Raw genomic sequence first — 15,477 nt, forward strand, 5'->3', positions numbered from 1 at the left:
CTTTCCCCTTCCCTCCCCTATCTTTTTTTCATTCCTTCCTGCTTTTTAAATTTCCTTCCTTCCTTTTTTCAATTCCCTTCATTCCTTCTCTATCTTCTTCCTTCCTTTTTTCCAATTTCCTTCCTTCCTTCCTTCCTTCCTTCCTTCCTTCCTTCCTTCCTTCCTTCCTTCCTTCCTTCCTTCCTTCCTTCCTTCCTTCCTTCCTTCCTTCTTTTTTCTTTCTCCTCCCCCCCCACCTCTTCCTTCCTGCTTGCTTTCTCTTTTCTTCCTTCCTTCCCTTTCTCCTCCCTTCTTCCTTTTTTCAATTTCCTCCCTTCCTCCTGCCTGGCTCCTCTCATCCTGCAGAGCCCGAGAGGAACGAACTCTTTGGGGAGCGCCATCTCCTGGCGGGTTCGCAGCCCTGCAGACATTGGGCCGCCAAAAGGAATCGATCGCTCGATCAATATCTTTTCCTCTTGCTGCGTCATGCTTGTTTTCGAGACACAGCACTTCGCCTCGTCAGCCAGGCTTGGGCAGAGAAATCTGGAAGCGGGGAAGCGCTGCGCCGGTTCGAGAAGAAGTCGTCCCCCTGTGCAAAATCATCATAATTCTAATATCCCACTTATTTTTCTAAGCAGCTGCTGGCTGGAATTCATGTTGGACCTTGTAATGACAGGCCTGTTTGCAAGCACTTCGTTCATCGAGGATGCAAAACGGGGCTGGCTAATTTTCTCTGCTGGACCTTCAATCTTGCAACCTTTCCCATCATCCTTGGTGCGGAAGGAGGCCGTTCAAACCCACATCGGTGCAAGATTTCCAGCACGCGCAGGGAAACCAAGGAGCACCGATTGTGACTGTGTTCACTTTAAAATCTGGCACCCTTTAGTTCCCAAATAATTGCAAGGCTTCTCTGCTGATTGCGAAGCCCTGCAAAATTTCTGCTTTCTAGTATCTCCAGTGCGGTCATCTTGGGCCCCCCCAAAATCTTCCTTGCCCAGAGGAGACCCCTTGAAACCCCTCAAACCCACTTTTGGCCCAATCTTTGACACACAAGGGGGATTTGTCTTCCGTGCCATTCCCATCTCCCCACGTGGGTCTCTCAATCTCAGCAGCTTTAAACTATGTGGACTTCAAATCCCAGAATTCCCCAGCCAGCATGCCTTTTTGGCTTTTTTGAAAAAAAAAAACTTCTACAAACTTTCAACTCTTCTGGCAGAGTTTCCCTTTTGGGCTACAGATAGTGGCGTCTGCTCTGAACAGATCAACCCTCAGGGGGAAAAAGGTGGAATTGCTCGGATTAATGTAATTAGAGGGAAGTTTCAAGGCTGCACTCCAACAGGGGTAGTTCAGGGATAAAAAACACTAGAAGTTTCAGGTGCAAAAAATAACAGGGCTTATTTATTCATGAATAGGCTGAAGTGGCAGAGCAAAGTCCTTGCATCTCGGATGAAACATGATCCATGTTTTTTTTTTCTGCGATTAGAGAATTATTTCCCTATTTGTCAAGTACTTTGGAAAAAAGTTTGATTTTTTTTTTTTAATTTTGCAAGAGAGGTGTCACTGAATCTGTTGCTAATGTTTTTGTCATAGCTATGACTCCGGGCAAAAGAAATACGGCTAAGAAATGGCTGAGATTCTCAAACAGCCTCCCTTAGTTTATCTTCTTGGAGCGGTTGGTGGAGGAGGATGAAATGAAGGTCTCCAACGGGGAGGGACTCAAGAGTTCACCTTGGCTTTCTCGGTGCCGTCCTTCGCTTGCTCAGGATAGCCTTGTACCCTCGGGAGGAACGGGGCTCGGCCTCGATCACCTGGTGGGTGACGTTCCCTCTGCCTTTGCTGCAGAGGAAGATGAAGAGGAAGCAGACCAGGACGGAGCACAGAAAGGGGACAATCCCGATGACCAGGATCCCCAGCCAGATGCTGGTGTTGATGAAGAAGAGAGAGGAGATCCCAGTCTTATTGCGCAGACTGGAGTCATTCCAGACCAGGGACTGGTTGAACCAAGGCACGAAGACGTGGAGAGAAGCTACCATGGAATCGTTGCCCGCCACGTTGCTTGCCACACAACGGTACAGCCCACTGTCTTCGGGTAGGGCGTACTGAATCTTTAGAGTCCCATCGGAAAGGACTGTTGTCCGGCCTTTGCGGGTTGAGTCTAAGGTGATGTTTTGAGGGTTCACCCAGGAAATCCTGGGGGGTGGATCTCCATCACTGTTGCAAGTCAAGTTGGCCTGCTCCCCTTCATTGACAATCACTTTCTGGAGCGTCTTGTTCTCGATCTTAGACTTCCGACAGGTGAAGTGGTGTGGCAGAGCGCTGGAGAATTTATGGAAGAGTTTTTCTCCTTCTTCTGAGCTGGTGGCACAGATGGGCAGCTGAGACTCAAAGTTCAACCTTTGCCGCCTCTTGATGATCCAAAGAAGGCGGCAGTCGCACGCCAAGGGGTTTTTGTCCAGCCGGAGGACCTCCAGGTTCCCCACTGAGTGGAAGACCCTTTCTTCGAGGGTCTGCAGATTGTTGGCTGAGACGTTGAGGAGACGGAAATGGATGAGGCCTTCAAAAGCATTGGCTTGGATGGTGGTCAGTTGGCCACCAGTAAGGTGGAACTCCTGAAGACGGGAGAGATCCAGCAACTTCCTTCCACGGATCATAGAGATGGGATTGTAAGAGAGGTCCAGGAAACGGAGATGGGCCAGGTGCTTGATGGCTTTATAAGGAACATCACGGAGGCTGCATTTGATAATGTATAAGGAAGTGAGATTTAAGCCAGAGAGACTGTGAGGCTCCAACGTTGTCAGGAAAGGCCACTGGTTGATCTCCAGAATCTTTAACTGATGGAGCTTCCGAAAGGAATAATTGTGGAGGACTCTGAGGTGGAGGACTTTGAGATGAAGCTTCGCCAGATGGTGAAGGTGGGAGAGGGCCTCCGTTGGCAGGCTGGTGAAATTGCATTTTTGCAGAGCGAGCTGCCGCAGATTTTGGAGGCCTCTGAAAGCCTGGCTTGAAATCAAGACCAAAGGGTTGTCTCGTATGTCCAGATTCCCAAGACTGAAGAGGTCTTTGAAAGAGTGATCCAAGAAGATGAGGATCTTGTTTTCACTCAGGTCAAGTGTGGAGAGGTTGGGCAGCCCTGTAAAGACCCCGTCTGCTACCATCTTCAACTTGTTGCCCGCAAGCCGGAGCGTCATGATCTTCTGAAGGCCATTGAAGGCTCCCTGTTCAATATTGGAGATGATGTTAGAACTGAGGTCCAGCTCCTTCAGGGCTTGGAGACGGGAGAACATGCCCTGATGTAGGGTGCGGAGGACGTTTTGGCTTAAGTCCAGGAATTCTGAATCCGGAGGGATCCTGGCAGGCACAGCTGTCAAGTTCCTGCTGTTGCAGAGGACAACCTTCTCCTGAAGCAAGCACTTGCACCTGAAAGGACAGCTCCATCCAGACCCCACCAAGAAGACTACCGCCATGAAGACCAGGAACCAGTGGCTTGCCCCGGAGGACGGCAGATCCAGGGAGGGCCTGATCAGCATCTTGAGAAGTTCCTGAAACCACCTCCACAGCTAAACAACACAGAGAGAGTTGCAGTCAGTTGCAGGCATCAACCATCATGAAGAAAAAGCCCTGGTGGAGCTGGCTTTTGAGCATCTGGGGAGGAACTTTGGCAGCCCCCTGGATGTCTTCATCTTAGGCTTTGATTCATAACTGAAAAACTCTCGGGGGTCTACAAACAGCTTAAAGGTCCCGAATAAATGGCCAGAATGCGGCTTCTGAAAAAGAAGAGGCAGGGAGGAGTAATGGTGAAGGAGGTATTGAACTGGGGAGGCCTGGGTTCAAGTCCCCCCCCCCAGTTCCAGAAGTCCCAGCTGTTCTCTCTCAGCAAGGCTGTGGTTGCGGACAAAATTGGGAGGAGGAAGCAATGCATGGATACACTCCTGAATCAAAAGCAGGACATCAATCTGATAAAAGTCTCCAAATCCCGCCTTTGGAACCATGGACTCGGGGGGGGGGACCCACCCACTGGGCACCCCTTTCCCGTTGGTGTGCACAGCACCCAGCAGATGGGTGGGTCAACCACCTTCCCTCAAGCCATCATTGCCCGCAGATCCTGGGTAAGGGAAGGAGTCAAGCTGGCGCTCAGGAGACTTGCAGAAGAGTAAATACGTGGAGGATTGGGAAGAAGGGACACCAAGCGGAGGAAAGGAGACCTATCAGCAATGCTGAATCACGACTTAACCAGCTTAGGAACACCTCCAAACCCTGTTCTGAGAAGGACCTCAGTTGACCTCTTTGGGGGGACCCCGTTCTTACCTTCCTGGTCTCCTTCCTTCTTGTTTGATGTCTGGAAATGCCAGGCACCAATTCGCGAGTCCTGGCTAGACCTTGCTCAAGGGACCCCACCCCATTCCTCCACTCGGGACAAGGAAGGAGTGAATGGAAACACGGCGACGAAGAGCCGGAAAACTCTTCTTCGGGGAAACGCAGCTGCTTTGGGTCAGCCACCAGAGCTCACCTGCTTTCTGAGTTCTTCGCCCCCTTTCCTTGAAGAGAAACAAGCTTGTTTCAGCTGGAGCCTCGCGGGTGGCGAATCAGACCTTTGAGATCCTAAGGAAAAGTGGCACAGTGGGGTGGCCTCCTGTTCACCTTGGGGAGAACTGGAGAGGTGAAGGTGGATTTTGCCTCTCCAGGTAGCGTTGGAAGAACAAAACCAACCAGACATTCATTAGAAAGAGGCCTTTGGAAGAACAGGATCTCTGCAAGACACCCAAGCATTTTCATTAGACGTCCTGCAGGGTGATGAAGCCTCAGGCGTCCGTGAAATTCATTCCCTTAAACGGAGAACACGACAGAGTCATCTCACTTTAAACCATCCTTCCACTCCATGCTCGGAGCGACTCATGCCACGAGCAAAGTGCTTTTCACAACTGTGAAATCCAACCTCATTTTCTCCTAAGGCGGCCTCTGGGGCTGCCGCGGACGTGACTGCAGAATCCGCCCAGATCCGCTCTCCGGTTTGGCAAGGCCGAAGTGGGAAAACAGGAGGGGAGGAAGCCCACAGAGACCCACGCACAAGCGCACACACGCAGAGCGTGGCTGAAGAGTCCGTTTGCTGCCGGCGTAAAAATCAAGAGACAGTTGGGTGATCTATCGGCGGATGATTTCGGCTGGAAAGACCTCCTGCTCACCGCGGGAGTAACGTACGAGCAGAGCAAGCCGACAGATGCCGGCTTAAATGCCTCCAAAACGCAGACCCCGCCAGCTCCGGAGCCAATCTGCTCCATGGCCAACTGCTCTTGCCCGTAGCACGGGCAGCGCTGGGGGAGATGGGCGGCACGCAAATTTAATAAATAAATAAATAAATAAATAAATAATCTGGTTGAAATTCACTTCCTTGGGGTTCCCCTCTTCCGCTTGCTCGCTCCGGTCCTGTTCTCCGAAAAATAAATTAAGAAACAAGATCCAGGCCGTCTTTCCGATATTCCAAGCCCTTTAATCTGAATCTTTCTTTTTCTAGGTTAAACATATCCGGGTCTTGTAACCTTCCCTGAAAAAATAAGTTTCAAATTGCGATCCTTCCTTCCTTCCTTCCTTCCTTCCTTCCTTCCTTCCTTCCTTCCTTCCTTCCTTCCTTCCTTCCTTCCTTCCTTCCTTCCTTCCTTCCTTCCTTCCTTCCTTCCTTCCTCCCTCCCTCCCTCCCTCCCTCTCTCTCTATATATATCTTTCTATCTTTCTATCTAATAAAATGTGTCCACGTTTTATCTAGCTATACAATTGAGCAGAAGAGTGGAGGGAAAGGGCCAGCGAGGGCTAGAAGGGGGGAGACCTGGCTAATTTTGTGCCTGGAAGCACCTTGGGAGCATTTAGAAAATGGGGGAAAAAAACGAACACAGAACAACCCACTTCAGATGTATTAACTGCCTCTTAATGCATCTATTCTGCCTTGAAAAGAAGACTCAAAGTCCAGATCCGAGGAGGACGAGTAAAAAGAGGACAGTGTGCCTAGCTCTAATTATCGCTAATAGTTCATACGTTTGAATAAAAGGGGAAAAAGTATTTCCGCCTGTAGATTTCCCCCCCAGGGTGAAGTCAATTTACGGGTTCCTTGGAATGGCGTCGACTGGGATTCCAAATTGAAATGCAGAACCGGTGCAAAGACGTGCTGGCGGGATCCGGGGGTCCCCAGCAACCTGGGCTCGCAATTCAACCAGGTTGGAGCTCTCCTGCCCGTCCGTGCACCGAGCGCCTTGCAAAGCAGGCCCCCCTTCCCGCCCGGCCGTGACGCGCAGCTCCAGCCAACAGCCACCGCGACGCAATTTCTTTTAAGTAGCTTCTTGGCAAAATGCCAGCCGGTGCATTAAAAACGAGGCGTCTGCAGCAAAACAAGAGATGGATGCCGTTTGGGGGCTACAGAGCAGCTGGGGGGGGGTGGAGAAAGACAGATCCTGGGGGGTCAAGACAGAAGGTCAAGTCTGGGTGTTAAAGCCACCAGGCAGCATCCAGGGCAGGGTTTCTCAACCTTGGCAACTTTAAGCTGCGTGGACTTCAACTCCCAGAATCCCCCGGCCAGCCATGGGTATCTCAAGGAGCTGGTTTTTCTCGATTGCTGATGTTTAGGGCCGGGAAGAGAAATCCGTTCACTGGTTCAAGCGCTCCAATTTTTTCTAGCTTTGTGCTGGATTTGAGAGGTTTGGGTGCGACGGGTGGCACCAGATGTGGACTGAAGGGGCTACGTGGCAGGTTTGGGGAAATCCCCATTTTTAGAGACATAGAAGAAAAGTCCTTTGGGGAAGAAAATAAACTCTAAGTGAAGCGCAGATGGGTGGAAAAAATAACCTGAGGGGTTTTTTTGGTGGAGGGAAGAGAAGCCCTCCCTGAAAAAAATTTGCAGCTCTTTCTCCTTTTTCACAGTCATGGATAATTCTCACCCTTTTACGGAGAGGGAAAGGTGATGCAAAACTGGAACATCATGTCTTCGGCGGTGTGAGAGCTCCTGCAGAGAGGCTGGCTTGGATTTTGCATCTTAATGGGAACATTTAATTAGCCAAAGGCAGTCCAAGTGGGCAGAAAAGAGGAGGCAGCAAAGGATGCTTAGATGGGGGGTTTCCTGCCCCAAAGCCCCGGGGGGATATCCCACAACTGCAAGGATGGATTTGCAGAAAAAACAAAACAGAATTTCCTTTTCTCCCCCTCATATATGAAAGAATAGCAATGCATCTGGAATCGCCCCCCTCCCGACTTTTCTTCTGACTTCTGAAGAGGCACCTGGCCCTATTCTGGAAGGATAATCCTTGTGCTAGCCTGGGGAGCACGTTAGGGCAAGCTTCTAGTCCTCATTGAGGAACCCAGGTTAAAACAGCTGCTCGGTTTAACTCGGGATGACACCGCACCTAATTGTGTTGGTATCTGCTGGTTAGCACAAGCCCCTGCTGTTTGGACCTGCTGGATTTCAACCTTGCTGAATTCCAACCCTCCGGGACGTTTTTCCAGAAATTCAAACCTCCTCTGCTCACTTCACTGGGGGGCATCTCCCTTTCTCCAAGCTGCAGTGCTTCGTAAACTCCTGGTCACCTTGCATAAAACATCGGTCACCTGGGGTGGGAGGAATCGTTGGAGGAGTCCCTTAACCAGTGTCCTCTAGACGCAGCGAACAAACATCTGGGACTGCGAAGCACTGTGGGGGGGAGCAAGGCGAGGAACTGTGTCTTCCCCAAAACTCCTCCACAAAGCTGCTGTGGTTGTTGTTAATTTATTTTGTAAGAGACAGAAGTCTCCCTGCCTGCCAGATTTGCTATTCTGGCTCCTAAGAAGTTGCTTATTTTTATTTAAGGTCTGTCAGAGAACATCCCTTCCCACCTTCAACCAGATGAGAACTGTGGGCTGAAATCCTTGCTCTGAGGAGGAGGAGGAGGAGCAGGAGGAGGAAGGAGGAGGAGGAGGAGGAGGTGAAGGTGAAGGAGGAGCAGGAGCAGGAGGAGGAGAGGAGGAGGAGGAGGAGGAGGAGGAAGAGGAAGAGGAAAAGGAAGAGGAGGAGGAGGAGGAGGAGGAGGAGGAGGTGAAGGAGGAGCAGGAGCAGGAGCAGGAGCAGGAGGAGGAGAGGAGGAAGAGGAGGAGGAGGAGGAGGAGGAGGAGGAGGAGCAGGAGCAGGAGCAGGAGCAGGAGCAGGAGCAGGAGCAGGAGCAGGAGCAGGAGCAGGAGCAGGAGCAAGAGATTGTGTGTGTGTGTGTGTGTGCGCGCGTTAGCATCTGCAGAAATGGGGTGAAAACCTTCCCCAAAGCAGCCAGGCCAACCTTTTCTGTACTATTTCCATGAGAGGGGGGAAAAACCGAAACATCAAAATAAAAGGGTCTGCAGAGTTTATGGGAGGACCCCCAACATCCAACGTATCTTAAGGCTCAGAATCCACTCATTTCTGATACATACATACATACATGTCCGTCCGTCCGTCCATCCGTCCTCCTCCTCCTCCTCTATCTCTCTCTCGCTTCATTTGATCTCAACTGTTCCTTTCAAACGACACAGCCTCCCCCTTTATTTTTGTTTTTATCTGAGCTTGCACAAGAAAGCAAATATTATTCCCTGCTATCAAAAAAAAATCACAAAGGGAAGGGAAAAGAACATTTGCACGGTAGCTTAGTGACACAGACGCCCTAAATGGGACTCGCTGGCTGGGTCTATCCCATCCTCCACCTCCTTGAACTGAATAAACTGGGCCTCCTGTTCTTGAAATGCGAGACCTTGAAGGAAAAAGAATGAGTTCGTGCTCCAGGGAGACCAGGCACTACACACACCTTGCACTTTCACCGGCCTTTGCTCTCCATCCTTCACGCGGTTAATCCTCCTTTTGCAAACCAATTCTGAGCTGTTTTTTCCCCCGCGCTCCAACAGCGCCGGTGGCAACTTGCCAAGGCTGTTTCGAAGAGGACACGCCGTTCGGTGAAAGGTGTCATGCTGTACTTTCCTTGCTGCGCGTGCACTCCCGTGTCTGGATTTCACAACTCGGGCGTGTAAGTGTGAGAAGGAGTCGCTCCTGGCGTCTGCAACAGTTGCTTCTCCCAGTGGGGGAAGAAAGCAACGAGGATCGATTCTCCGTTTGCACTGCCTCCAATTCACAGCCCTCCAAACAAGGGTTTGTTTGGAAGGAAGAACAGCGATGGAAAAGATTCATCGGGCCCCAGGGAATGTAAACTCACCCCCAGGCCCTACACGGACTTTCCCCCTCCTTCCGTTTCTTTCTGAAACACCGACCCAACGCCTGCATCCGTTGCGCCAACGCTTAGTTTCCGCAGCATCCCTATTTTGGTCCCCCTGCTAGCTGCATCAAAATGGGTCAAACGGCAGAGGCGGCTTCCAAGCTGAAGACATGCAGGGATGCGACAGGAAACCTCGTTCGTTCTACCGAGCCGAGCAATGCAAAACGCAGTTTCCTTCACCCCTGGATCAATCCAGCGGTGAAGCATTCCTCCAACTTCCAGGCGCCCTTTTCCCCGGGCCTCTGGATTTGAACCTGGGGCCTTTGGGTGCCAAGCCCGGGTTGTGCTAGGCCAGGGGGACACACCGAGCTGCCCTAGACGAGCCTCGACCCGCTGATCTTCTGCTCAGCCCCCCCCCGACAGAACCAGCAATTTCGCAATGCTTTCTTTCGTTCCCCTCCCTCCCCCGAATGGCTGCTTTTCCCAAGACGTTCACCCTGCACCACCTTTTTGTTCCAAGGAGAACTTGCGCAGGGCAGGCGGCTCGCCCACTTTCTCGGACCCGAAAAGTATCTTAGAAACGAACCCACAGCTTACCTGGGGCTGATCCCGCTTCTGATTCCGTCTCATCCGGAGCTCTCTCCTCTCTCAGCCACGTGGCTGTCTTTCTGTAGTTTTTCCTCCTTTTTTTCCCCCCTTTACAGCTGCTTAGCACGCAGAGCAGCACGCTCGCATCCTTGCAAAGCGAAGCAGCTGGTTTTCATTCCAGCAAACGAAGAAAAAGGAAATCTTAAGGTTTATTAATTGCCCAGGAGTCCAAGATCGAACCCTGCCCTCCGATTCCTTCCTGGACTGGGACGCCTGCTTGGGGAAGCCCACCAAATGTGCCCCCTTCCTTAACAGGATCCCCAGAGAAAAAGAGCTGGTGACGGCCACGGTTTGCCTCGTTCGGGGGCGAAGGGTATGTAGGCTGTAAACCAGTAGGAGATGGGTTAATCTGGTTTCGTAGGCCTGTGTGTGCTATCAGCAGCCTGATGCAAGTGTCAGTCTCCGATCTTCACCAGGGATGTCAGCAAAACCCGTAGCTGCAAGGCTAGCCTTGGGTAGGGAATTAGAAGGAAGACGTGCTCAGGTGCGTGTATTTTTTTGGTCCACGTGTGATGGAAGATTCGCGGCACGTATATCGGTGCCGGGGAAGGTTTTCTTAAAGCAACAGAAGAGGGGGAAGTATTTATTCTTTGAAACACCCCGAAAAAACAACTTGTTGGTACAGACCAGCTGGGTAAAGGTGCTATGCCTAGTTGGAAAAATCTGGGGAATATCCGTAGCTGCCTTGGATGACAATGAGGGGCCCCAAAGGATGCGAGATTGTTTGGCCCCATCCTCTCAGTTGGCTTAATTCAATATTCTGGAGGGGTCTGGGGGATTTCAAAGCCCAGGGCTCCAAACTGGCCCGTGGAGGGTTCCTATCTGGCTTGCAAATTGCCTGGGGTGGAAGAAGATTCTTCCCTTCCCAACACCCGTGCATTTAATCTGCACATCCCTAAAAGCCAAGATGTATCCATTTCTGAAATTTAATTTCTAGAGATGTCGAGGAGGCAATTGAATTCTGGCCATCTCAGCAATGTATTTCAAAGCTCGAAAGGGACATCAGAGTCATTTAACAAAAATGAAAAAGATGGCTTGCCAGAAACACAGATCGCAGAAGGGGAACTTCCCTTGCACAGATGTGATCCGTTGCCTTTAAAAGGCTCAGCTGTTACCTTTCCACCTGAAAACCCACAAAACACCATAATTTTAAAAAAGAGAAGAGCCGGCGAGCGAATAAAAACCAACCAGTCTTATCAATATGCACCGTAGTTTAATTAAATTAAAAAGTAAACTAAACTGTTTCCATCGTACGCTTTCCAAAGACCAGTTGCTCTAAACTTAGCTTAAAAAAAAAATTAAACTTTTAAAACAGGTATTTACAGGACGTACCCTCCCCGCATCCTTTAAATATTTCAAACCATTTTTTTTAGCCCCAGAAAAAGACAAGGAGAACGGAAAAGGGGCTTGAGTTGTGCTCACGCACGTCGGATGCAACCTAGCGGGCTTTTCCGTGCCAACGGCGAGGGGCGTCATTGGAAGAGCTCTTGATGGGAAAACTAAGCTCAGATGTATTCCCGCGTTCCTGCAAGCCAAACCGTTTGCAAGTGAGGACTCCAAATGGGAAAGATTAGGCTTTGAATATCAGGAAAATCCAGATGGGGAAGAGATTTCTACGGGGCCCACCGTGGAAGCAAACACGCTCGATGGCCGCATTTCTGCAGGGTTTAACCAGGAGAGTTGGGCCTCTGCTGCTCCCACGTGCCCCGCGTGCCCGTCACTCGTGCCCGTTTGAACGTTATGCTGCTAAGTGGGCAAAGCCCAGCTCCCCTGTGACACGTTCATTTCCCCCCTCTCTCTGTCCCCAGAAGAAAACTTTCCCAAGTCAACACCCAAAAGATGACTTCTAAAGACCCACCGACGTTCAACAGACCCGGCTGAGATGAAAAGAGGCGACTGGTGATAAACCCCAGATTTTGTGGCCGTTTTCGGTCGGGGTAGGGAGAAAGTTAGCTTCTCGGAAGCGGAGGACCCTTCTGCTCTGCAGAAGTTCCCAGAAAATGTTTCTGCTGCCCTATGCATTTAAAATGAACCTGGGAACATCGTCAGCACCCCCACCGTCTCCGAAGAAAACCGTGTTGGCTTCGCCAGCCCTTTGGGGAAATCGCCCACGAGCCAAACCCACTCGTCTGGCTTCTAGATCACCACTCCAATGCGTGCCAGGCGCTGAGATTTATCCTGACAAACAGCCCGGGTACTCCAAGCGCAGAGGTCGAGGCCCGCTGAAGATGCAACAGCGCAAAGAGGAAGAAAGGGAAAAAGTAGACGGCTATTGCTTTGTTATCCAATCCAGACTTAGCAGAAAAATAAAGATCTATCTTAGAGACCCACATCTGTCCATGTCTATGTATATATACATATATCTTTTTTTTTCCTGAAAAACCTCTTTTCAGGGAAGAAAAGACCACACACACACGCACACACAACAAAGCTGAAGAACTTTGCTGAGTCTCGTGCCGACAAAGGCACGATGAGGTATTTTGGGGCCACCCAAGCCGGACCCTGCCTTCCCGTGACACCACATCACGGCGGAAGCGGCTTTGCGGGGCGTCTGCAAGACCCCCCCTTAACGCTTAGTGCTTCTGTGGCAGCTGACCCCTAAATGCCACCCGGGGTGCTCCGTGGACCAGGCTCCCGCCTTCACCCCACGGGTCCGGCGAGGGGAGGCAGGAGGGCCTGGCTGGTCTTCCTTTCAGGGCAAAGCAGGACCTCCCCAAAGGGAGGGCCGAAGAGCACCGGGTGCCCACCCCTCCTCGTCCTGCCCGCTTCCCTGGATCCGATGCCCTTCTTCTGCCTCGGGCCCGCTCTCCCACCCCTGCTGGCTCCGGCCTCAGAGCGACCGGGAGGCGATTTCTGGTCCGTCGCCGGCTCGCGGGAAGGGGGTTACTCCCCCGGGCCGCCCTGGAGTGGCTCGCAGTCCGAACTGAAAAGCTCTTTGTACAGTGGCGGGAAGACGGCGTGGACGACCACGGGGTGCATCTGGCGAAAGGAGCGGAACTTCTCCACGTGCTGGGAGCAAAGGCTGCGGAGTTTCCCTTTGGGGGGCAGCTGGAAAGAAATATCGGGGAAGAGGCAGGGTTGGAGCTGGGAGAAGACCCTCTCGCGTCGTGTGGCTCCCCCGGAAGGTGCCGCGCCTGGGGCGAGACCCGCTGCGCGCCTGGGGGTCCCAGGGGAGAGGCAGGCAGGCTCTTTTCTCCTCTGTTCAGAGCCCGGGCACATAGATACACACCTTGGCTAAGATGCCCTCCCGGTGGTTTTTCTGCAGCATGTGCCTGAACGCCACTTCGAGGTTGCTTTGCAGGTGGGCCACCTTGCTCTTCTCCTGCAACCAGGGGCGATCTGCAAAATGCACAGAGCAACCCGCTGGGGCTACACCCGGCTGGGCAAAGCGGGCTGGGAAGGAGCTTTGCCCCCCCCCAGCCGGGGCTCACCTTTCCTGGGTGCAGATCTGATCTGGCAGCCTGACATTAAGCCATGGCATTTTAAATTCTTTTAGTCTTTAAGCCATGGTGTTTTTTTTAAAATTCTTTTATTCTTTAAACTGGCCCAGACCTTCTGCCATTAGTTGGGGCGGCAACGGAGTCTTTTCATTCATCTGTTATTCAGAGGCAGCTTAAACCGGTGGTTTAATTTGCAGCTTTATGGGATCAGCTGGTAAATTAAACCATCAGTTTTCCGTTCTTGTGCAATGTCGTTTTTTTTTTGGAGATGAGTGAAAACCCAAGAAATTTGGAGAGGCGACGGTTCAAGGAGAGACAGGAAGCTCACCAACTCTAGCCTTGGGCCCCGCTATAAAGGAAAGCGGAAAGTCCCTGCTTTCACTCCTACAAGGACTTATCCCAATGTTGTTCTCCCCTCGAACCGAGAAGTCACAACCATTTCTTTTCCATCCAACCGAAAGCCATGAATGGCGGTCCAAAGAGCGGGCAGCGAGCGCCTGACCCCACCACCTGCGCCTGGCTCTTACTTGCGTTGATGAGCACCAGGGCGCTGAAGAGGGCGATTTCGTTCTCGGAGAAGTGGAGCGAACACAGGCTGTGCGCGAAGTCGAAGATGGAGTTGATGAGCTCGCTGCACCCTGGGGAAAACGAGACGCGTCTTTCAAACCGCAAGAGGAAAGGCCACCAATCGGTGCTCCTCCTTGTTGAAGTTCGCTCAAGCTTGCAAGCCAACGGAGGCCACGCTCCTGGGTTTGCAAGAACCTCTCGCTGCCCGTTGATGCTCCTCAACCCCGCGCAAGTAGCATGGCTTCAGCCCTGACGCCAAAACCCCTAACCGGACCCCCTTTTATGCCCTACTTTGGGCCCCGACCCACATCCACAGAGGGAAATCCACCATTCTTGATCCAGACAGAAAGGATGTGCTTGTACCGAGAGACTTGAAGACCTCTGGGCTGGCATATTTGCCCTCAAAGAAGACGGTCCGGTTCTCGGAATTGAAGGCCCGGAACATCCTCACGAGAACCACCTCCATGGCCCCTGAATGGGAAGAGGACACCGTTAGCTTGGCCAACCCCTCCTTCTTTGGGGAAGACTTTGACTACGTCCTCAGCTCCGACTGAAATGGGATTCTGCTCCCGTTCGGTGCTGTTCTGGTCTCTCCCTGTCTTTGGCGACGGTGGGATCTTTGGGGGGTTTATATGACATCTAACCCATCCAATTACAGAAGTTTCCTGGGCGGATTACCGAGTTACTACAAGGTGAAAATGTATTCGAAACGGAAGGCAGCGACGTCAACAGTTAGCAATTAGTCAGTTGCGCAGGAAAGAGAGAAAACGTGTCGGGCTCAGACACCCAGCTTAAAGGGGGCCCTTAAAATCGAGCGATAAAAGTGTCACTTATTCCCTATGGAAAAGGTGGCTGTACAGACGGGCCTATGAAGGCCTCTCAGGAAGGGAGTGTGGCATCAGGCCCCCCTTACCAGCTTTGAGGAGGACGATCTGATCGTTCTGGCAGAGGTCCATGAAGCCCCCCATTCGCTTGGCGAACTCCACCACGTATTGGATGGCTTCCGTGATGCGGCAAGCGCAGCGCTCCCACATTTCCTCCGTAGACTGGTAGAAAGAGAGAGAGAGAGATGACGAAGAAGAAGTTTGGGTGGATCTTGCAAAATAGAGGGGAATAAAGATATCCAGAACCTTTCTACATGGTTTTGCGTGGGGATCCCAGATGTGCTTCTTAAAGCTCTCTATTGAGTTGGACTGTAATGTCCCTCTTGTAGAGTTGTCCCTTCTGCCCAGAAGCTGAAGTCGCGAAGATCTAATGAAGGTCAACCCTGCTGTGATGCTGACCTTCTACCGTGAGATGTTTTCTTCCTAACTTGAGCGCTAACACTCCACGGACTGTTCTGAAGAGGGACTCTAACATGGGCACGACCATGGTGGAAAAGGCCACGGCCTACTGTCAAGCCTTCACCTTGCCCCCCACCACAGAGGGCACCGATCGTGAAGGTGGAGTCTCTTTCTGAGAACGGGTGGAACCTCGTCTCACCTTTTTCTGGTAGCTCCCAATTTCTTCCCTGGTGAAGGTCTCCCACCTCAGCAGCTGGAGGTCTTCCAAGCAGAGTTGACAGGTCTCCCGGTAGGACTTGAGGACGTTCTGGGTCAGGTGCTCTGCAGAAGGAAGGCAATGGGATGGCTGTGTGTCTGCAATTAACCCCACCCCAA

At 51.7% G+C, this 15,477-nt stretch overlaps 2 protein-coding genes across 6 annotated transcripts in view; both read right to left on the reverse strand.

The window, feature by feature from the left end:
• Window positions 1–1,433: 1,433 nt before the first annotated feature.
• On the reverse strand, window positions 1,434–3,729 carry LINGO4 (leucine rich repeat and Ig domain containing 4). The gene has a single exon (XM_007428815.2). It carries the CDS (start codon window positions 3,504–3,506, stop codon window positions 1,704–1,706), a length of 1,803 nt encoding a protein of 600 aa, XP_007428877.1. The 5' UTR covers window positions 3,507–3,729; the 3' UTR covers window positions 1,434–1,703.
• A 7,285-nt stretch (window positions 3,730–11,014) lies between these two features.
• Window positions 11,015–15,477, reverse strand: part of RORC (RAR related orphan receptor C) — a 29,266-nt gene continuing 24,803 nt past the window's right edge. For all 5 annotated transcript variants that reach the window (XM_007428809.4, XM_088137180.1, XM_088137182.1 and 2 more), the window contains 6 exons: window positions 15,302–15,423; window positions 14,733–14,865; window positions 14,183–14,290; window positions 13,780–13,890; window positions 13,042–13,151; window positions 11,015–12,860 (listed from right to left, as the gene is read on the reverse strand). In XM_007428809.4, the coding sequence (XP_007428871.1) occupies window positions 12,696–12,860; window positions 13,042–13,151; window positions 13,780–13,890; window positions 14,183–14,290; window positions 14,733–14,865; window positions 15,302–15,423 (749 nt within the window). In that variant the 3' untranslated portion in view covers window positions 11,015–12,695. The remainder of the gene's footprint in view (window positions 12,861–13,041; window positions 13,152–13,779; window positions 13,891–14,182; window positions 14,291–14,732; window positions 14,866–15,301; window positions 15,424–15,477) is intronic.

Source organism: Python bivittatus, unplaced genomic scaffold (assembly GCF_059951505.1).
Source record: "Python bivittatus isolate LINGU-HERP-01145 unplaced genomic scaffold, Pbiv_v1 ctg000180_np1212, whole genome shotgun sequence".
Lineage (NCBI taxonomy): Eukaryota > Metazoa > Chordata > Lepidosauria > Squamata > Pythonidae > Python > Python bivittatus.

Excerpts from the sequence above, each read along its gene's own strand:
- LINGO4 (XM_007428815.2), bottom strand. The coding sequence starts at position 3,506 with ATGCTGATCAGGCCCTCCCTGGATCTGCCGTCCTCCGGGGCAAGCCAC.